Source organism: Erithacus rubecula (assembly GCF_903797595.1).
Source record: "Erithacus rubecula genome assembly, chromosome: 16".
Taxonomy (NCBI): Eukaryota; Metazoa; Chordata; class Aves; order Passeriformes; family Muscicapidae; genus Erithacus; species Erithacus rubecula.
Genome location: NC_136668.1, coordinates 11,808,558 through 11,829,756, shown reverse-complemented (window position 1 = coordinate 11,829,756; position 21,199 = coordinate 11,808,558). Strand labels below are relative to the sequence as shown.

Below are 21,199 nucleotides of genomic sequence, written 5' to 3'. Positions count from 1 at the left end.
ACTGGATTTTCCACTGGGCTCAGGACAGCCCTGTGTAGCATGGAGACATTCCTTAGGGATGCCCAAACTGCAGCAATTTTTGGCTACTGTCTCTCCTTTGCAGAGCAGTGCCAAGGCCATGTTGGTGCTGGGGGAGCAGATGCACCCCAGATCTTCTCAGCCATGCAGAGAAGCAAGGAGAGAGAAGCTGGGTTTTCATCCTGAGAATAGAGAGGAACAGATGGGAAAACTTGACTCCAAACAGCTTTGCTGCTTGGCTGCCTTTGGCTGCTCCAGCTGAGTAATGATCTGTAATGTCAAAATAGTGAGTGGTGTCTGAAGAGACCACCGAATTCAGCTGACTGGCAATTCTGGCTGTGGGTTTTGTTCAATCAGTCCAGATCTGCTGGATGATAACCATAGCAGAGACCAGTCTGCTGAGAGTCACATAAACAGCCCAGCATTTCTCTGCCTACCCACAGCATTTCAGATATGTCTTTATCCTCCACATTCTCTGGGTCATTCTTTCCTCTCCCTCTCACAAAGCAGTCACAGATATCAATGTCAGGAGACAGGATGGAGAAGCAAAAACTCTCCTTCTTTCCTCTGCATCTCCCCGAGGATGGGAAACACCAGCTCAGGGACTGAGCTACTCCACTGAGAAATGACAGCATTTAACATTATAATTGCAGCAGGTCGAGGTGTTAGGAGGTGCAAAACCAGGCGGAGAGATGGTATTCCCCCATCTCCGTGTGCTGTCAGTCCGAGAGAAAAGAGAACTGAAAACTCATGGCAGCAGTGCAGGCAGCTGCTGTGCCAGTGACTCTGCTGGGAGGGCTGCGCTGGGGACTGCTCTGCCCCTGCCAGGGACCCTTTATCTCCAGCTTGATTTCTCTGGTCTATCCCTTGGAGCCAGGCTCAGGGACTGCCCACTGCGAAGCGGAGGAGAGGAAAAGACCGATTTGGAAAGCTAGAGAGGAGGAGGAGGAGGAGGGGGAGAGGCAGAGGGAAACCCAGCCCACCCTTTGGCTTCCTCCTGCCTCCTTCTAAAACTTGCAGATTCCTCCAGCCTGTCCAAGCGCCTGAAGTTCCCTCAGCCGTGCTGCCGGGACTGCGAGGTATGGCCCGAGCTTCGCGTTTGTTTTTGCTGTGCTTTTCCTCCCGACACGGGGGTCCCCACATGGGGGGGTGTCTGTCCCGGGACCCCCTGTCCCAACCCGGGGACAGTGTCCAGTGCTGGCAGTGCATCACTCGGGGTGGGCAGCTGGACACTCCCCACCCCAAGAGGTGCATTCAGAGACCCCCCCTGACTTCACCCCTTTCTCCTCTTTGCAGCATTTCCACTTCTAAACTGTCTCTTACTCAATTTCGAGAACTTTAATGCTTTGGTGGCATCTGACTGTAAAGGTTTAACTTGCCCTCATTCTTCTGTCTCCTCCCTTTTCCCCCTCTGGGTTTTCAGCTGCTTAGCGAGATCCTTGACACCAAGGTCGAGGCACATCAAACCAGCCTGCAGAGAAAATCAGATCTAGTTAGGAACAGCCCCCACTTCTCCCAGCCTGAGGTGTGTTGGCAGGTGATGTTTTACTCACCAGAGTATCCACAGGAAGAACAAAGAGCTTTCGACTTCATGTCAGCGGTTTTATTTTTCTTCAGTGCAGCCGGTCTTATTTCTCCCTTGGAAAAAAAAAAAAAAAAAAAAAAAAAAAAAAAAAAAAAAAAAAAGACACTCGGCTTTTTGTTCCAAGCAAACTTTGAAAGCCTTTCAAGTCTGCTTGCCGAGCTCTGACTGATCGACTGTTAGGGAGACAGAGATTGCAGGAGAGAAGGAGCAAAGCTCTTTCGGGATGTTTTTTTAAGTTTTAAGAACTTGGGTTTCGGGCAGGCACAACTTTAGGTCCATGCAGAAGAGACGAGGGCTTGTTTCCTTTAAAGGCAGCCGCTGTCCTTCCCGGCCCGGGGACGTGACAATCTAACTCTGCTCTTTGTGTCCCCTCTCTGTTGCATCCAGCCAAAACTAAAGAAATTTAACCGGTCGGGAGCTGCATTCCCACCCAAACCAGAAGGTAAAGGTCTCAAGTGGTAGTGAAACCGAGGGTGCAGGGAATGTCCCCAGTACTCCCGAGTCCCCAGAAACGACCAACTTGAAACAGCCCAAAAACTCAGCATCCCTCCAAAAGGACAAAAATTAACTGCAGCCGTTTGCAGGGACGATGGGGCGAGTTTTAAGTGGAAAATGAAAGGCTGTTGCGCAGCAGCTGAAGCCAAGCCATTGTCTGCCACATATGCAGGAGCAGGGGTGCGGGCGGTGTCGGGAGGGGGAAGAGCAGAAATAAACTTTTCAAACTTTTATCCAAACCCTTCTTTCCACAACACTGTGCTCTTCCGTGACTCAGCCCCCGAGGAATGTCGGCTCCCATGGAAACCTTTTCTGGGTCCTCTGGTCCGAGGGATGTCGGGGCTGTTATCGCTGCAGCGGCGGTGGCAGGGCAGGTCCAGGGAATGCTTTGGAGATGGTTTGCATTTTTGCAGAGTATTTATCGGACAGTTTATTCTCTGCCTCCTTTGTGGAGCTGTGCGGGATCGGCTGCTTGCACCCCCGGGGCCGGAGGGACCTCCCGCACCGGGCACAGAAGCATCGGGCTGCTTTTGGCATAGCTAAGGTCCAGCCCACACTAAAGAAAAAGCTCAGGCAGGACAGCAAAATTCTGTCTCCCCTGTCTGCACAGGCTCATCCATGAGCAGCTGCCTGCAGCCCACAGGTCATCCAGGCACTTCTCTTGGTAGTAATTTATTTTCCAGTATGTATTCAACTTGCAACTTGGAGGAAACGTGACAGCTTCAGCACACAGCTGTGATGGGACTGGGATCTTGCTGTATCAACAAGCCCTGTAAGATCTGGAGCATTTCTGAGCTCACACATTGCCCAGCTCCCAGCACAGGAAACGGGTTCACACAGTGTTGTGGTGTAGCTCTATGTTTAGGGACTCTGGATGGGCACATGGGTTAGGGAGATTTTTTCCCCTGCTGTGTTTTACTCGGAGTGTGTGTGTGAGCTAAAGGGAATTTCTCTTCCATCTAAACCTAGCATGGTTTCTGAGCCTGCACAGTGCATGAGAGGGGTCTGTGCAGGTGGCAGGAGCCAGGCTGGCTCCTGCCCTGTCCCCAGCCCTGTCCCCAGGCACCCAGGGCAGCTGCAGCACATCTGGATGAGCTGGCACTGAGCATGCAGGGACCTGTTCAGCAGAGAGCTTTATGGGAACTCACGCAAACAGCTCCAGCTTCAAATGGAATTCCAGCCTGGGAGTGGCCGCTGAGTAGAGCTCAGAGGGTCTTGCTTGCATAGGGAGGTCAAGGCTAGGCAGTGGAGCTGTGTCTCTGTGCGGGTCACACTTGGTCACCCATCTGCCCCTTGAAAACTGCGGCCCCAGCGGGGTTTGGCACAATCTTTTTCTGGACCAGCCTTGCCTTTACACTCAGTGTGAGGTGGGGGAATGTCAGACCCTTCAGAGGCTTGGATGAGCAGAGAGCAGAGGGAGGTGGATGCAGGAGACTCTGCAGACGGGCTGGGGTGCAGGCAGGAGCTGAGGGAGGGCTTTGCCCAGCCATTGCCCATTCCTGCCTCCATGGAGGAGGCAGCCGAGCCCCTCGCCCGGGGTAGCAGGGGGGGGCAGCTGGGGTGAGCCCGGTGGCCTTGGGGAGGAGCTGTCAAAGTGGCCAGCACAGACTCCTCCCCACGCTAACGTGGCATCCCAAAGGGCTTACGCAACCCTGGACGGGGCCAGCGCCACATGGACCGGGCTGCACCGTCCCTGGAGCCTCTCCTGGAGGCTGCACCCACCTCGTCAGAGTCCTCCCCCAACCCACAGAGTGCCCCAGGCTGGGATCCCCATCAAAGACACAGACCCAGTGGCACAGATGCTCCTCTGTGCATCACTGCGGGGTATTTTCCTGTCAGGAGATGATGATGATGATGGTGCCACAAGCTTGAAAGAGCATGGTAAAGAGTTCCCCAGAGCAGCTGCCTTTGAGTCTATGAAGGAGATGAGGGTCAGCTTCAGCCCTCTCTGCACCCCATGGTTTTCTCCTTTGGGGTTTGGCTGTGAAATGCAACAAGCAGCAGCTGCTGAGGGCCATGCTGGAGAAGTGAACCATTGAGAGGGGGTTTGTGGGAGCCCCCAGTCTCAGTTTTCAGAGCTGAAGTCCCCATGTAGGATGCAAGTGGGATAAGGTATTAAAAAGTCCTGCAGCCCATGGTGCCCTGTTGGCTGCTCAATCCACAGCATTCAGGAGGGCAGGCCTGAGGAGAGCTTCTCTTACTCTGTATTCAGCAGCCCTGTCTGTGCTGGTTTCCAGCATCCTACAAAGTGCTGGTGTTTGTTGATTCCCTTATGATGCAGTAGAGCCTAAGTCCCTGCTTGCTAAAATCTTTTTCCCTGTTTTCTTCTGTCCAAAATGATCCCCCTTGCTGCCCTCTGCCCTCCATGGGGCTCACCAAGCAGTGCCTGGCATTCCCAGAGCAGAGCCCCTCAGGGATCCTCCCCAGTCCCTCCAGCTGGGGGATGGATGCTGAGCTCCTGGTGTGGTCCAAAGAGCACCTTCTTGGATAGCAGGACTGTGGTTGCTCCACCAGGAGGGAGACTTGCACCACGGACACATTATCCTGATGGAGCAACCGTGTGTGCAGGGTTCCTTTACTGTTATTTCAGGACTTTTGAGCACCAAGCATTCAGGAGTGGCCATTTGCAAACCAGCCAGGGGTTCACAGACACTGCAATGTCCTTGCTGCACAGGCTTTGCCTCCAAAAGGTTGTTGTTTTATAATAAATTTGTTTTACCATCTAAGGCACAAGACAGCTCAGCAGAGCTTGTTTGCTCAGACTTTTCCATGCTCCTTCTTCCTCCAAACACAACACTGGCAGCTCCAACTGTCTGCTGGCTCCTAGCAAACATGTAATTCCCTGACCCCACTTACTGCATACCCAGACTTTGAAATTCAATGTTTTTTTTAAAGCCTGGGGAAATGATCTAAGATGGCCTTGGTGTGGGGTTGTGCCACCTTCCACATGTGCATGCACTGCCCTCTCCTCCAGGCTGGGCACTGCACCATGAGCATCACTGAACCTCAGGGCACCTTCCAAAGCAAACAAGCCCCTGGGAGAAGCCCAGGAGGAGCCTTTACTAGCCAGGGAATACCAGCAAGGGAGGAGATGGCCAGAATCACCTGTACTTTTCCACCTCCCTTCCCAAACAATCCTTCTAGGAGTGAAGAACCAGTGATCTGCTGGCAATTGCTTGCAAAGCCTCCAGAACAAATCAAGACAAGGGGAAGGGACAGCTCACACCAAGCAGGAGAGGAGGGAGCTGCTCAGCTGCAGCCAAGACGGAGCAAAAGGGCTCCTCATCCATTCCCACAGCTCCTCTGCCATTCCTCAGGCCATCCCCAGCCTTCTGACATCCCAAAAAGCTGCCCTCCGTTCCCTGACCCCTGTTTTGCACTGACACCCCGCTAGAGGCTGGGTGAGGTCCTGAGATTGCAGAGGATTTTCTGAGTGGCCAAACCTCGCTAAATTTGGAAGCAGAGCCCAGCCTGGTTGGTGTCCTGGCAGCACAGGATTGGTGTGGCTTTATACCCAGAGAGCTGCTGTGCATGAGGAGGAGAAGGATGCAGTGACATCAGATATCCTGGGAGCGAAGGAGAAGCCTTGTCCGACACTGTCCCAGCAAATGCCTGTCTGTGCCTGGCCCCAGGGCGGCCCCAGCCCCGCGGGTGGGGCGGAGGAGGGCGGCAGGGAGGGCTGGCAGGGGACAGCGCCCTGGCTGGCGCAGAGCGGGGCTGCTCCCGCCCCGGGGCGGAAGGGATGGGATCAGGGGGATGCCACCCGCATATCAAACAGCCAGCTGAGCTCCTCTCCGCCCGCACAGAGCAGCACAGCCCTGCCAGGCAGGAACCGCGGGGACACGGGGGTGGCACAGCTGCACGCTCCTGGCTGCCACCACCGCTGACAGCTGGGCTGCCTCCTCCTGCAGACACTGCAAAGGGCTCTTCCTTCTGCAGCTTGGACACAACCCCAAAGTGTGTTGTGTCCCTCAAACCCAGCCTGGGCACCCTCAGCTCTGAGCAGGAAAGGGAAAAACAATAGGCACCCCAACATTTTGAGGTGCTGGGGGTGAGGGACTGGTCTCTGACACCCCTAGGGAGGTCTGTGTCCATTGGGAAAGGGGTTTTCTAAAGGATTTAATTCTCTAGTGCTCTGTCTCATTGTCTCTCTGTTATCTCTTTCCTTCATCCACTTCCATTTCTTATGATTGACACCTACGATAATAGAGTTTCATTCCTTGTAGCTGGCACTCATATTGGGGGATTTTTAACACGAAAAGTGTGGGGGGATTGGTGAAAAAAAAATGCCTTCAGAGAAGGAGAGAGCCATTTTGACTGTGATTTTCCTAAAGACGTCCAGGAGAGCAACAGACATCTAAACGCCACTGCCTCGCTTGCAAAATCAAACTAATTTATCTTGGAAACATGGTTTGGCCCAAGGTTTTGGCTAGAAAAGCCAGCATGTGGGTCTGTACTAGTGAACAGACGAAGCAGGAAATGGAGAGAACGCCCTTCTCCAAGTGTCTGAGTGCTCAGCCTGGAGCCCAGCGGCACACAGTGGCCTCCTTCCTCATCCCTGCTTTTCCTCTGCTTTATTCAAGGTCTGCTGAAAGATGAGGGCCTGGATTTTTTTCCTTCTCTGCCTGGCAGGCAAAGCCCTGGCAGCGCCGGTAAGTGCAGGAGGCAGCAGAGCCTCTGGTGCTGGGGTTGTCCATCTGGAGCAGCCAGTGGGGCTTTTCTTTGATAACAAATAAACTCCTGAGGAATGAGGGACAACTTGAGGGTGGCCCTACTGCCTGTTCCAGTGGGTCACCCACTTGGGACTGTCCCATGGACCCCCCCATGTGCATTTTCCTCTGCAGCAGGAGGCTCTGCCTGATGAGACAGAGGTCATTGAAGATCCCACCACAGAGGTAGGTGGATTCTGTTCCTCCTCCTCACCCATCCCCTCAGCACCCACTGCTCTGGAAAGAGCATCTCCAAAGCTCTGGGGAGCCATGGGGGGGCTGCTCTGCCCCCAGGAGCTGGAGCTGTGCACCCACAGCAGAAACACTGACCTCTTCTGCAGGAGCCCGTGGGAGCTAATCCCGTCCAGGTGGAGGTGGGAGAGTTCGAGGAACCCACAGAGGATGTAGAGGAGATTGTTGCAGAGAGTAAGTCACTCTTCCCCTGCCCTCCAGCCAGCAGGGACACTCCCTGTGTGGGAGAGCTTCAGCCACCCCAAAAAGTGAGGGACTCCTCTGGGAAGGGCTGTAGTACAAGGACGATGCCAGCCTGGATGCAGATTTAAAGCAAAAGAGGCACATGGCCTCTTCTAGCCCTGGACTCCCTGTAAGCTCATCTTTGCAACAGAAAAACCATTGGTGTGGCTACAGAAATGAGTCCAAGACTAGTCCCAGGGCTAACATGGACTTCTGGAAATCCTCAAGAATAGATGCTGGGGGCTGTGCCTGGTGAAGTCTGAGTCTTCCCTGTGTGCTGAGGTGCCCTGAGCATCTCATGGGAGGTGAGGATGTGGCTGGCTCTGACTTTGCTCCCCTCCTGCTCCAGACCCCTGCCAGAACCACCACTGCAAGCACGGCAAGGTGTGTGAGGTGGATGACAACAACTCGCCCATGTGTGTGTGCCAGGACCCCGCCAGCTGCCCCGCCACCGCCGGCGTCTTCGAGAAGGTGAGGGCAGCATCTGCTGGGTGGCCCAGGGCAGGGAGGGACCCACGTGGGCTTTGCCTGAGATGGTGACACATGGAGACAGAGTCAGGGCGGCTAGTCCACATCTAGGGGAGAAGAAGGAGCCATTGCCCACCCAGAAAACAAGTTAAACATCTGGTTTGGAGGCTCTCCCTGCCTCTCACGCAGCATCTCCCCTTCCTGTGCAGGTCTGTGGCACTGACAACAAGACCTACGACTCCTCCTGCCATTTCTTTGCCACCAAGTGCACCTTGGAGGGAACCAAGAAGGGACACAAGCTGCACCTGGACTACATTGGGCCTTGTAAATGTAAGTGGAGCCACTCCCTCAGACAAAGGGACCCCTAACTGGGCACAGCCCCCATGTTCACAGCCTGATGGAGAGCAAAGGTCCCGGGGCTGAGGTGGGAGGGCACTGGGGCTGCGTGTCCAGGGTGTGCACTGAGCACTGTGTGTGACCTGCAGTCATCCCTGCCTGCCTGGACACAGAGCTGACCGAGTTCCCCCTGCGCATGCGGGACTGGCTCAAGAACGTGCTGATCACTCTGTACGAGCGCGACGAGGACAACAACCTGCTGACCGAGAAGCAGAAGCTCAAGGTGGGGGACAGGGGAAGGGGGCTGGGAGCTCACCCCACAGTGACCCATCCAGAATGACCTGTGGGATCCCTGTAAAGACCCTCCCTTGCACCCCATGTCCCTGCTGACATTTCCCTGGCCTCTCCCATGGCAGGTGAAGAAGATCCACGAGAATGAGAAGCGCCTGGAGGCCGGTGACCATACCGTGGAGCTCCTGGCCCGGGACTTTGAGAAGAACTACAACATGTACATCTTCCCTGTGCACTGGCAGTTTGGGCAGCTGGACCATCACCCCATTGATGGGTGAGTGCCAGCAGAGCAGGATGAGGGTCCCACCAGAACCATTTCCTGCCTGAGGACCAGGGGGATTTGGCAGGCTGGAGATGTGACACAAGTGGGTGGCTGGTGGCAGAGGTTGTAACAAACTAGGCTGGGGTAGAGACACCTTTGCCTCCTGCAAACTGCCCTTCTGCAGGAAGAGGGGCCTCCCCCAGCTGCTCCCACCTCCCTTGGGCATGGAATTTCTCTCTTCTCAGATTTACTGTTCTATAATAGTGCCCTAAAATATCTTAGTCCAAAGGCACAGGGATAACTTCAGCAGCTGAGATAGCAGCTGCTGGCTTAGCTGTGGGCTGCAGACGGGCATGAGAGTGATCACACACACACTGTGGGGTGGGGGCAGCTGGCAGGGACCCCCAGCTGGTGACTGTTTTGTGACCAGCAAAACCACAAATCAAAATTTTGTCATCTGCAAAGGCAGATACCAGTCTTTGACCCTTGTGACACTCAGTGGCTGATACTGGGAGGGCACTGGGACAGCAGCCAAACCAGAGAGCTGGGGCAGCATCTTCCGTGCTGTGACAGTGTGGTCACCTTGGCAGGTACCTGTCCCACACCGAGCTGGCCCCCCTGCGTGCCCCCCTGATCCCCATGGAGCACTGCACCACTCGCTTCTTCGAGGCCTGTGACCTGGACAACGACAAGTACATCGCCCTGGAGGAGTGGGCCAGCTGCTTTGGCATCAAGGAGAGTAAGTGCTGAGGAGGGCAGGAATGGGGTGGAGGGGAGAATGGAGAGCACCCCCAGAACCCCCTCTGTGGATGAAGCAATGCACTGCAGCAATGCCAGCTCTGGGTGAGGGGAAGCAGGGGGAGTGGGAAGGGCACAGGAACAGTGGGACCCTGGCAGCATCCACCTCCTAACTTTGTCCCTCTCTTTTCCTTCCACAGAGGACATAGACAAGGATCTTGTGATCTAAACGCCTTCCTGCTCAGCTGCCAACTTTGTCATGTTTTAACCTTCCCACTTCCTTTGGTTTTTAAACTGCTTTTGTTTTGTTTTGTTTTTCCCTGGGAACAAGGTGCTAATATAGGTCTAAACATATGTAGTAACGGTGCTAAGAGAAATAACAGTCCTGTTCATAGCCTTATCTATCACCACTAGATTACTCACCCAGCTGTTTCCACAGCTCTTACCAGCCTTTTCTCTGCCTTTACCGCTGATTGTTCCTGTGCTAAATATCCTCTCTGCTCTGGATCTTCTCCTAACTTCTCACTAACAGCACGTTCCTGGACACGTCAGACACAAAACCCTCTCAGCTGATTCACCGCCCCAGCCACAGATGGCAGCGAGGGAAGGCAGAGCCAGAGGATGTGGGAGGATTGGGTTCTCAAGCAGAGCAGCTGCAGGTGACATTGTGGCCACCCACTGGTGGTAGGAAGGATGGAGAGGGGTGAGAAAGACAGAGAGTGGTGCGATTTTGTTTTCTTTTTTCTTTTTATAATTTTCCCCTCCCTCCAATTCCCAGGGCTTGAATTTAGCAGTTATTGGGCACACAAGAAAAAAGGAAAAAATAAAAGAAAAAAAAAAGAGAGAGAAATTGAACAAATGAACAGGGAAGCGCACAGAATTTAAAACTAGTAAGATGAATTTATTCTCATCCTGTAAAATCCCCCTGAATAATAAAGTTTTGAAAGTGCTTCACCATCGCTCAATGACCACACTGCTGTCGTGTTTTCTGTGTGATATTGGGGTGTGGCCACCTGTTCCCCGGGGTGTGTGTGGCTCACCTGGTGCTGTGATTCAGCTGGAGCTGAGATAAAGGTCTTGGCTCTCCCCAAATCACAGTGCCCTTAAGCACTTCCCACCCCTCTGCCTTGGCTGTGCTTAAATTCCAGCCCTGCCCTCCCAGGGAAGCTGTGTCAGACTTGGAAGGGATATTTCTGCCCAGAAAGTGGCGTGTTTGCCACATGCTTAAGGGAAAGGCTGTAATTTTTTTTTCCTTTTGTGGATTTAAGGGATGCAAAGGATGGAAGGGAGAAGGTATTTGGATTTTGTTTTGTAAGAGAGGTGATGGCTAAATCTCACAGGCTGAGAACTCTTTTTTTTACCTCTGAATGTTCCCTGTGCCTTATATTATTAAATTCCTGCCACAGTGTGAGCAACCTGATGAGTGTCTGTAATAAAAAATACTGATCTGAAACACTGACAATAAACCAGCCTGCAATGTTCCTCTGTTTCATCCCATCCTGGTGAGAGGGACTGCCCTCTCAACACCAACCTCAAGTTGTTACCACAGGTTTCCCAACCCCAAAAACAGTTCTGGTCCAAGGTAAGCTGAGGTGCCCATTCCAACCCATCACTGTAAAAGGCTTGGGGAATAGTGGTTGGGTAACGTGGGCAGAGATGGGGTCACTGCAGCAGCCAGCACAGACACTCCCAGGCCCTTGCTTTCATCAGCAATAAAATCCCTGGGAAAGGCAGAAAGGCACAACAGTAGGAAAATAAACACCCCCATTGGCATGGGCTAAAAATAGCCAAGCTGCAAGAGCTGTGGCTCAGCTGTGAGGGCCCTGCTGACAGCCCCAGTGGGATGTGCTGTGCTCCCAGCAGAGCTGTCGGGTCAGATCCTGCACAGGGTCACTCCTGGCTGCAGAGCCCTGGGCAGATCCCCAGAACAGGCACTCTGTATTGCCAAGGTGTCTGACCCCAGGGGGAAAGCTGCTGCCCAGAGGGGCTGGTGAGGGGTTTCCATCCCTGCCTTGAAGTACAGCACCCATTCCACCAGCCACACTGCTTCCCAGGGCTATTAGCCAAAGGGGATCTCAATGGGGACACAGTGAATGCTCCCCGTGCAAACTGTCAGACCTGACACAGAGAGAGACACCACTGCCCATCACCCCTGCAAGAGCCAGCTGGATGTGACCACCTCCAGGCCTGGAGAGGACAGGAATGCCAGGGCTGGAGGAGATCAGCCATCCTGTGCAAACCTGCTTTCCACTCGCCCTCAGCCAGAAACCCTCACTCCACTCCCCTGTGAGAGCAGCTGCATTGCTCCCAGCTCAGCCCTGCTGCCAGTGCTGCCAGACAGGCATGGCAGCTTGGGCCAGTGCAAGGGAAGGCTCTCCAGCCCTTCTCTCCCTTGCTTTCCCCTGTGGTGCAGGAGTCAGCTCTGAGTCCCAGCAAGCTCAGGAAAGCCAGCAGGAGAGCTGGTTATCACGGCTCTGGAAGGGACAGTGATCTATCTCCAAGGCCATATCCCATCCCATGGGACAAAACTCATATCCCAGCAGCCAGGCAGAGCCCAAAGGAGCCAGTTATAACAAAGTGCAGCTGCCCTGGCTGTAACTGAGCATCAGAATGAGCTCAGGAGGTTGAAGCTGGGGCTCTCTTAACCCTTCAAATGTCACAGCCTGAAATATCAAGTGGCTGGAATTTCACTGCCTTGGGGCAAATGCCATACAAGGGGTTATGTCAGGACTTGAGGAATAAGCTGGCCTCTTTGAGCTTTCAGACCCAGACAGAAGCAAGGGTGGAACAGAACAGCCCTTTCCCTGTTAGAGCTGAAATTGAGCCTTCCCGTGCCTGCACAGCAGTAAAGAAAACTCGCCTGTACTTTCCGAGTGGAAATTCTCCCTGTGGTTTGTGCTGACTGAGGGCACAGTTTGCAAACCTGAAAAAAAAAAAGAAATAGAAAAATAACAGACAGATCTGGATCCAAAACCAGCACCAGCCCGACCTGAGTGCTACAGTGCATCTGCAGATATGGCTCCTTTTGGTGCAGCTACTCACTGAGCCACGTCCTGCATCCAAGAGAGGAAAGATGGGGCAGACAAAGATTTCTGTAGAGATTTGTGCTGTCCTGTCTGTTTTCCTGACCCTTACTTTTTTAAGAGAAACAAACTGTGGCATAAATACTGCATTAAGGTTTGGGGCTTAAATGTACAAAATGCAGGTGATGAAAAAGGTGACAAGCCAGGGATCACCATGACTACTCCAGTCACACACCTGGGAACAGCCTGGACTCAGAGCCTCACTGTTTGCATGGCGTAGCTGCACCTGGAGCTGCTTCTACTCTAACTGTCACACTGGAAACCCATGGAATTACATCCATCCAACAGCACAGAATCATGGAATCACAGAAAATTCCAAGTTGGAAGGGACCCACATGGATCTCTGAGTCCAACTTCTGTGACAGGACAACCCTGAGAATTACACCATGTGCCTGAGAGTGTTGTCCAACTGCTTTTTGAAATCAGGCAGGCACTGTGGCCACTTCCCTTGGGAGACTCTGCCAGTGCCCAACACCCTCTGGATATTTGATAATATCCAACCTAAGCCTCCCCTGACACAGCTTCACATCATCCCCTCAGGCTCCATGTGTGAAGGCTGGTATTTCACACAAGTTCAAGTCTCACCATCTAAAATCAGCCCTGCAAAGGAAGATTGAACCATGTAACTGAGGGCTTTGACCCGTGTTCAGGAACCCAGGGTGGTGGGGTTGATGGAGTTACCATTCCCATGGGAATCTCACACACAGGTCTCCCTCTCACAGCAGTTCAAGCACACCCAGAATTACTGTGAGGTGCATATACCAGAATTACTCTTATCATGGCACAGAGAGTGTCCCCCAGTGTCAGGATCAGCTCCACCCCTCTGCCCTGCTCCGGATTGAGGAGCAGCTTCCAAACTGCCCATTTCCACTGCGGAGCATCCTTTTGGCTTAAAAACTCTCCTCTCTGAAATTATTTTAAAAATTAACGAATTCAGTAAAATCTTGCCCAACCTCCAGCGAAGAGACAACGACGGGGGAAACACCTGGAGAGAGGCCAGCCTGGAGGGAGGGCAGAGGGGATAGAAGCAAACCCTGCTCTGTTCCCTGAGACTGCGAGAGGCGCGTCCTCTTCCTCCTCCTACTCTTCTTCCTCCTACTCTTCCTACTCTTCCTCCTCCTCCCCGTCCTGCTCTCCCTGTCCTGCTGTCCCCGTCCTGCTCCTCCCCGGCCATCCCATCCCAGCCATCCCATCCCGGCCGATCCCATCCCGGCCGATCCCATCCCGGCCATCCCATCGCGGCCGATCCCATCCCGGCCATCCCATCGCGGCCGATCCCATCCCGGCAGCGCTGCGGAGCGGCCGGCGGGGGGAGCGATGCGGCCGGGGATGGAGCGAGGCTCTGCCGGAGCGGGACGGGCACCGCGGGAGGAGGGACCCGCTCCGCATCCCGCAGCTGAGGCTCTGCCCTCCGCAGCTCAGCGGCTCAGGGCTCTGCTCCCTTTAGGGCTTCGTCCCCACCATGCCGGCTACCCCATTGCATCCCATCCCATCGCATCCCATCCCATCCCATCCCACCCCATCGCATCCCATCCCATCGCATCCCATCCCATCCCATCCCATCCCATCCCATCCCATCCCATCCCATCCCATCCCATCCCATCCCATCCCATCCCATCCCATCCCATCCCATCCCATCCCATCCCATCCTTTCCCATTTTCTAAATTCTTTATGCATAAAACATTTGATCAAGTCTGAGGGCAAATTTGGCCAGGGGTCTATCCTGAACATCATGACTCAATAGAAGGGTCTTCCTTACCCTTTGCACTCTTATCCTTTTGTGTCTCTGGTCTCCAAGCAAATCCTTTTAAGATTATTTTGGTCAATTTTTTATGCTTCATCCACATAGGAAGTGATAGAGCAGATGTTGCCCATCAAACTCTGTTAAATTGTAGCTTCACAAACTTACATTCAAACTTGCTTTTGCTGATACCTTTGTCAGTGACTCTTAAGTCACCTAATTCACTCATTCACAACACCATCCCATCTCACCCAGAGGTGCCCAAGCCCTTCTGGAGCACAGACCATTTTGCAGTCTAAAGGACTCATGGCTTATATGATCCCAAGCTTTTAGTTTTGCAGCTCCATCTCTTTTTCTCAGCACCATTCTCTCTAATTTTTGAACCTGCTGACTGGTCTTGATTTGATGGGGCATAAAACCACAGCCATGGTATTCCTCCAGGTGGCCTGAGGACAGAGAGAGGATGCAGACAGACAGACAGACAGACTACTACTTCACTGCACAGTGATGCTGAATTCTAACAGGAGCTGGGCTTGGTCTGGTGCTCTGGTGCCAAGTAATTGCATGGTAAGTAATTATTTGTGTCAGGGTTTGTCCAGCTTCTGCACTGCCCATGAAGAACTTCCATTACTTTCTATTTTATGTCCTACCACATAAAGCAGGGCCATTTCCCAACTGAGCCCATTTTTTGTCAGGTTCAGTATTATGCCCCTAATCAAAGAAACTCTGGTTCTGTGATTCTTGGGAAACAACTCGCCCCAGGACAGGGTTTTTATGTGCATTCCCTACATTTTTCTTAATTTCATACTCCTTTTGATTGCTACTCCATCTGGATTCGAGAGACTGTACAAATCTCTTGTTATTTCTTGTTCAAACACCTCACTGATCACCTTTGCTGCCTGGGTTTTGGAGACTGCTGCCATCATCTCTAGGGCTGAAATTCTCCATGCACAAAGCCAAGCCTGACCACAGCCTGCTGGTGACTGCAGCTGCCCAGGGGGGTTGTGGCACCACAACCATGCCTGGCAGGACAATTCCTGCTGGCATGACACTCACAGGGCTTTTCACAGCCAGCAGCAGTGTCAAACCACCGTAGGACTCCTATACTGAGCATTCAGTGCTGACCAGCCATGTAATGCATTTCCTTCCCATGAAATGAAGGATCTCCTGGAAACTGGAGGTTCATTCTCCCCCAACACTAACATCCCCAGAAGAACTGCTTCAGCTCACAAGTGCCTGAACTGGATACAGTCTGGAAGCTGGGTTAATATCTGGGTCAAGTATCATCACTTGTTTGCTCTGCTCCTTCTCCCTGAAGCATCTGCTATTGAGTGCAGAGATGAGTCAGGGCAGACCTTTGGTCTGACCCAGTCCTGCTGCTCCTCTGCACTAACCACACCTGTAATCATGCCCTGTCTGCTTGGGCTTGAGCAGCACCATTCATCCTGCAGGATTCCTGTTGTATGTTCCTCCTGGTCATGGTGTCCTTAATGAAAACCTTACCTTATCTTCCATCAGATGATTCCCCCATCACTTGTGAGCCAGCTCCAGGTTTTAGCTCCGGTGTGGATTTTCATGCCCTTCAAAGAGTTGTTCTCTATTCTGAGCACTGCCCACATGCTGTCTGTTTGGTGTGCCCTTATCCTTCTCCACAGGAATAATTTCCTTTTCCTTTACAGTTTGCTCATCCAGGATTATTTTACTTAACATGTCTTGTTTGCATCCTTCTCCTTTGCCTGGCAGCTGGCATCAGATGAACTACCTGTGGCAGGAAGAAACAAAGGGCAAAAGAGGATGGGAGAAGAAGACCATCCCCCTCTCCTTGGCTGCCTCTGCCTAAAAACTGGCAGGGATGAAAGAGCTGCACCTAGAGCTCACACCCACAAACCCCTGCCCCTGCTGCCCTCCAGGGAGGAGAACAGGGGTGGGAGCCAAGCAGCCTCCACAGGCCTCAGCCCTGCTGGGTCAGCCCAGCACTCCCACACTGCTGTGTCCATCGCTGCCCCAGCCCCCTCCAGACCCCATCACCACCATGCCCTGCAATGACCCCCTGGCAGACCCAGCCATCCTACTCTGGATGGCTGCTCTCCCCAAGGATGCTCAATTCTGGCTTGAAAAGCCAAATGTTAGCTGAGGAGGAGCTGCTTTGGTAAGGAGCTGGACTGAGATGTCAGGGCACACCTCGCTGCTCCAGCAGCCAGCCCCCCTTTCACAGCCCAAGCTCGGGGCTCTGCTGAGGGCTCCCCTTTTCCTCCACGCTGGAGCTGTGCCTGCCTTCCCTGCCTCTGGCCTGCAGCCGTGCCTTTAACATGTGTGGGCAGACCCAGGCTGCTGAACACACCTCGGTTCAAGGCAAAGGTGTTGGGGCACGTTCCGTTCGGGAGAGAAGGAATGACTGAATAGCTGGGGAAAGGCCAGCCTTGGACTGCCAGGGCTTCCTGATCCAGCCCTGTCTGGGAAGGCTTGTGAATGGACCCAGGGAGGAGGCAGCGAGGGATGGAGGCTGCTCTGCTTGGCAGCCACAGGGACAGAGGAAACAAGATGGGGTTGAGACATGCCCCTGCTGCAAAAGGCTCCTTCTGTGAGGGTGCCAAAGGATCTGTGAAGAGAGTGAACGAACCTGCCTTGGCATCCTTGCTCCTTTGTAAATGTTTCCTCTTTCCATGCAGGTGGGAGAGCAAAAATCTTCCTCTTCCATGTAGACCAAACGGAGACCACGTGGCAGAGCCGTGCTTCAAACACGTGTGCACACCCACGCACAAACAGGGGCTCCTGGGTTATCTGACAAGTTTCTACTTCTTCTTCCATGTTCTGCTCCCTCTCTTGCTTCTCCCTGGGCTCAGCTCATCCTTGCACAGCTCCTTCCATCCCAGTGAGTTAAGTTCAGGATAAAGCTGAGTCCAGGTGGTTCTGGCTCTTCCCAGCCCCACAGGCACCACACCAGCCCCACAGAGAACAGGAGTGGGGCTTGTTAACCCAAGAGACAACTCCTGGTGGGTGGGTGTCTCTGTATAGGAGTCACCCTGCTGCCAGCCAAACCCCATGTCCATCTCTGCACTCCCTTTCCCTGCCTCCATCCCATCCCACCAAGCAGCTCCTCAAGTTCCCCACACAGGGCTGGAGAGCTTCTCTGAGCCATTCTGAGCACAGTACAGTGCTTTGTCCTGCTCACTTTCTATCCTGCCTTCTCCAGAACCTAGCAGACTTCCCAGGAAATGCTGGAAGGGATTTTCTGCCTCTTTGTGCTGGGGTTTCCGGGAGCCAGAGAAACCTCCTACATATCTCCAGATCTAAATCACCAGAGACATGCCATGGCCAGCAGCCACCCCAGCACTAGCCCCATCTCTCCGGAGTGAAATCAACCTTGCCCCAGAGCTGAACAGGAGGCTCTGCTCCCCACCTTCTTGGCAAGCCCTTTGCTCACCCACAGGGGAATATCAGCCCTCATTTTCCTGGCCCCATCAATCTCTCCTTCCCCTCTCACCTCAGGTGTTGGGAAAGAGCAGGCACTGATCTCTCAGCACATTTTCCTACCAGGACCCTGCCTGTGACCTCTGCCCAGAGACTTGCCAAGGAGCAAAGCTGAAATTCATATGCAAAGCTTGATTCATATGCAGACACCTCAAGAATGGGAGGATGAGCTGTGGGGTTCAGCTCTTATCTGACTACTTTTAGCTTGACCCTGCATTGCCAAAGAAGAGATGGTTAGATTTATTGGAGATCATTCAGGGTATCAGAAATAGCTTGGCAACAACATATTTATTCCTTGCAGAACTCGGAATTAAGCCATGTGCTGATTTGGGAGTGGTAAAATGATGATCACACAGGTGATCATTGGAAAAAAACACTTAAAACCTCCACTGACTTGTACTCATTTCCAGCTTTTCTCATTTCCAGTGCCTCCTATTTTTCCTGACTCTGACGATGAGAAGTATGATTCCAGCATTGGGAGGCATTGATTGACCAAGTTCTTCATCCTTATATTTACTTTCTCATCCACCCACACGTGGCCAGGCTTCGATTCCCTGAAGAATCAGCCCCTTGGCGTTCTTGGAGACTCATCTACAGCAATAATCAGCACAGATGCCCTCAGCAGGGCTGAACTGTTTGCAGGAGGGAGTGCTAATTTTTTGGTGGGAATCCAATGAATGATCTCATCCTAGAAAGGAAGCCAGAAATCACCACCTCCACCGGGCAAGTCATGGAGTTCACTGTCACTGTCAGCTGCACAGACCACCCCATGCTCTCTGCAGATGGTCTGTCATGGCCCTCCACCACCATCACCTCCACCTCCACATTCTTCAGCTTTGATTTCTTGGCATGAATGGTCAGGACTGCTGTCATGGCTCTGATTGCTATCAGAGCCACTCTGCCACCAAATACCAAATGGACATCAGACAAGCTGGCCAAAAAGTAGAATAAAACAAGTTCAGTGTCAGAGTAGTAAAACAAACCCTGAAAAAGGGTGGCACAAGCAAGCATTCTGTCTGATAAGAGCAGGGGTGGCATGTGTGGTGTGCTGGATGCTGTTGGGCCAGAGGCAGATCAAATATCCCTGCAACAGCCCCATCCCTGCACTGTCCCTTCCCCATTTCCCTGCTCCTGTGGTGGCAGGGCAGCCTGGCCATCATCCCAGAGCTGGGGCTGCTCTGCACACCAGGTGTTGTCTGATCTGCACCATTCACTACTTGCATTTCTCACCTGAGCCCCCTCCTGTCTCTAAGCCCTTTCCTGTCTTCCTCCCAGCTGCATTTTCCAAAAAGGGGCTACAGGTTCTGGTTTGTGCATGTCCACAGACACCCACTGCAATGCTCCCACTGCCAGCAGGTCAGGGGCTCAGGCTGCATGGGAAGAGATCCCTCCTCAAGGTCACTGCCTGATCTGCAGCAGGGATGCTCTGTGGTGGAGTGGAGCCCTCCTGGCCCACCTGCCTCTCACACATCCATCCTCTTAGAGAGATCTCATCTTTGTCCTCTATCCCACTGTGACACCTTTTTCCCACTCCCCTGTGTGTCTCCATACAGTCCCCCAGACCTCTGGCTCTTCCTTCCAGACTCCACCCATATTCACCATCCTAATTCTGCATTCCACAGCCACCCATTTCACACATCTCATCTAAGTATTTTTGTTCTATTTCTGTCATTCACCAGCACATCCCTCACTGGCTCCAATTCCCTCCCCAGCTCCCCAAAAACCACCTCCACTCCCCTTCCTTGCTCTCAAGTGTGGTCTCTGCCCACCTCCACCCACAGCTTCTGACAGCACTGCCTACCTCACACGTGGCTTTCCCTGCCCACCTTCAGCCCTCCCATCTTCCAACTCTTCAGGAGGGCATGGAGCCATCAGAAAAGGCTCTGCCCTTTTGGAGAGAAATCAGCCTGACCCAGATACCCTTCCACAAATGTAAGAGCGAGTCAGAGGGAGAGGTAATTTGGATGGGTGCCTCCTTTTGGTGGGAGGAACTGGGGTCCACAGGCAACGAGTTTTGGTTTCCTGGGCTGGAAAGTCCTGTGGGACCTCCTACCCTCCGTGCCTATCAGCCACTCTTTCCAGACAGCCCAGGGTACCCTCTGCTGAATGTGGTGCAGCTCTTTCTCTTTGTTTCTTTTCCAAACTCTGCAGTACCTTTGTTCCCTGCAGATTTCAAATTGCTGAAAGATTTATAAGACCGCAGTAAATCACAAGATGCAACACCCAAACAGGGGCTTTAATTATCATCACAAAGGTATGAAACATACATCCAAAAAGAGAGGGGGACTGCTCATCTCTCTGTGGGTATAATTCCCTGTTGATGTGTTTGGGTACATCTTTTCCCCCCACCCTGCATATTTGTATACCAGTGCATGAATTCATCTTTGAAGGCTTTACAAGAATGTGTAATCTCTGCCTTTTATGTGCTTCCATATCTTTTCTCATCTCGATTACCAGGCCTCCCCTTCAGTCATGTTCATGTTATGCCATGAAAGGCATCTGTGCACATACATGGAGAGGAGCATAAACTGGTGTTTACTACCTCCAGACATATTTCCACATAAATACATTCTGCATCAACAGCTGCTTTTGCACCATACAGAGATGTTTTGACACATGTGTGTGCTAAGTGTTTATTCTATGTCCCTGAAACCACTCATTCCTGCACCTGCACAACTTTGGCCTGATTTTCTCCACTGCTGGTGTCATATCCTTGGATCAGCACCATTCCCACCAACCTGTCCCAGCCTCTGCATCCTGGCTGCCCAGCAGAACAGAAAGCAGAGATGTGAAGACCTGGTATATTTTACAGGTCACTTGTTTTATTTACAACACCTACCTTAGGTTAGCCTAAGATGCTCAACCAGCTTTGAAGGCAATCCCTTGATCCTGAAAACACCCAAATGTCTGTGTTCTTTCCTTTGGAATTAACTCTGCCTTCAGAGCTGGCTCTCATCAAAGGCCCTGGCAGAAAACAATTTCCCCCACCTTCAGTTTACTGTCTCCTCACCCCACACAGGTCCAAATGTCTCTTTAGTAATAAAAGCACACTCAGGAAGGTTGAGTCTTCTGTGGAACACCACAACCTATGGTCACTTTGCCTTTACCATCTGTTTACAAAGTCCATGCATGCAAAAATCCACCACAGAAAAAGACATTGGCTAGAACATCCATGTGAGGAGTTCTCAGGGATTTGTCCATCTGGCACCCACATGCCTGCTGAAAACCCATGCTCCCACTGCCTTGCTGTCCATTCCTGTACAAACAAGAGTAAGCTGTGGCCATCATGTTGTTGTTTTCATGCTCCCTGCAGCCATTCTGCCCTCTGGTAATTTTTGAAAAAAGCACTTGGGAAATTATAAACCACAGGGTAATATGAAGGACCTTTCAGTGCTGCTGGCAGTCAGGCTTTCTTTTCCCCATCCTTAGTGATTTCAGGTACGAAGAGAAAGGAGATAAATCAGAGATACAGAACTCATGAGGATCCACACACTCTCCTGTTCTGCCAGGAAACAAAGAGCAGAAGA

The 21,199-nt window shown here is 52.5% G+C and overlaps 1 protein-coding gene across 1 annotated transcript; it reads left to right on the top strand.

Annotated features, from left to right (window-relative positions):
- Positions 1 to 755: 755 nt before the first annotated feature.
- Positions 756 to 10,842, top strand: SPARC (secreted protein acidic and cysteine rich). Its single transcript, XM_079320086.1, has 10 exons — positions 756 to 1,097; positions 6,682 to 6,750; positions 6,943 to 6,993; positions 7,149 to 7,233; positions 7,631 to 7,752; positions 7,959 to 8,079; positions 8,235 to 8,368; positions 8,502 to 8,650; positions 9,229 to 9,377; positions 9,577 to 10,842. Exons 2-10 carry the CDS (start codon positions 6,694 to 6,696, stop codon positions 9,603 to 9,605), a joined length of 897 nt encoding a protein of 298 aa, XP_079176212.1. The 5' UTR covers positions 756 to 1,097; positions 6,682 to 6,693; the 3' UTR covers positions 9,606 to 10,842.
- Positions 10,843 to 21,199: the final 10,357 nt, after the last annotated feature.

Excerpts from the sequence above, each read along its gene's own strand:
- SPARC (XM_079320086.1), top strand. The coding sequence starts at position 6,694 with ATGAGGGCCTGGATTTTTTTCCTTCTCTGCCTGGCAGGCAAAGCCCTG. Across the intron at positions 6,751-6,942 it reads GCAAAGCCCTGGCAGCGCCG|CAGGAGGCTCTGCCTGATGA; the intron begins GTAAGTGCAGGA and ends TTTCCTCTGCAG. Across the intron at positions 7,234-7,630 it reads AGAGGAGATTGTTGCAGAGA|ACCCCTGCCAGAACCACCAC; the intron begins GTAAGTCACTCT and ends CTCCTGCTCCAG.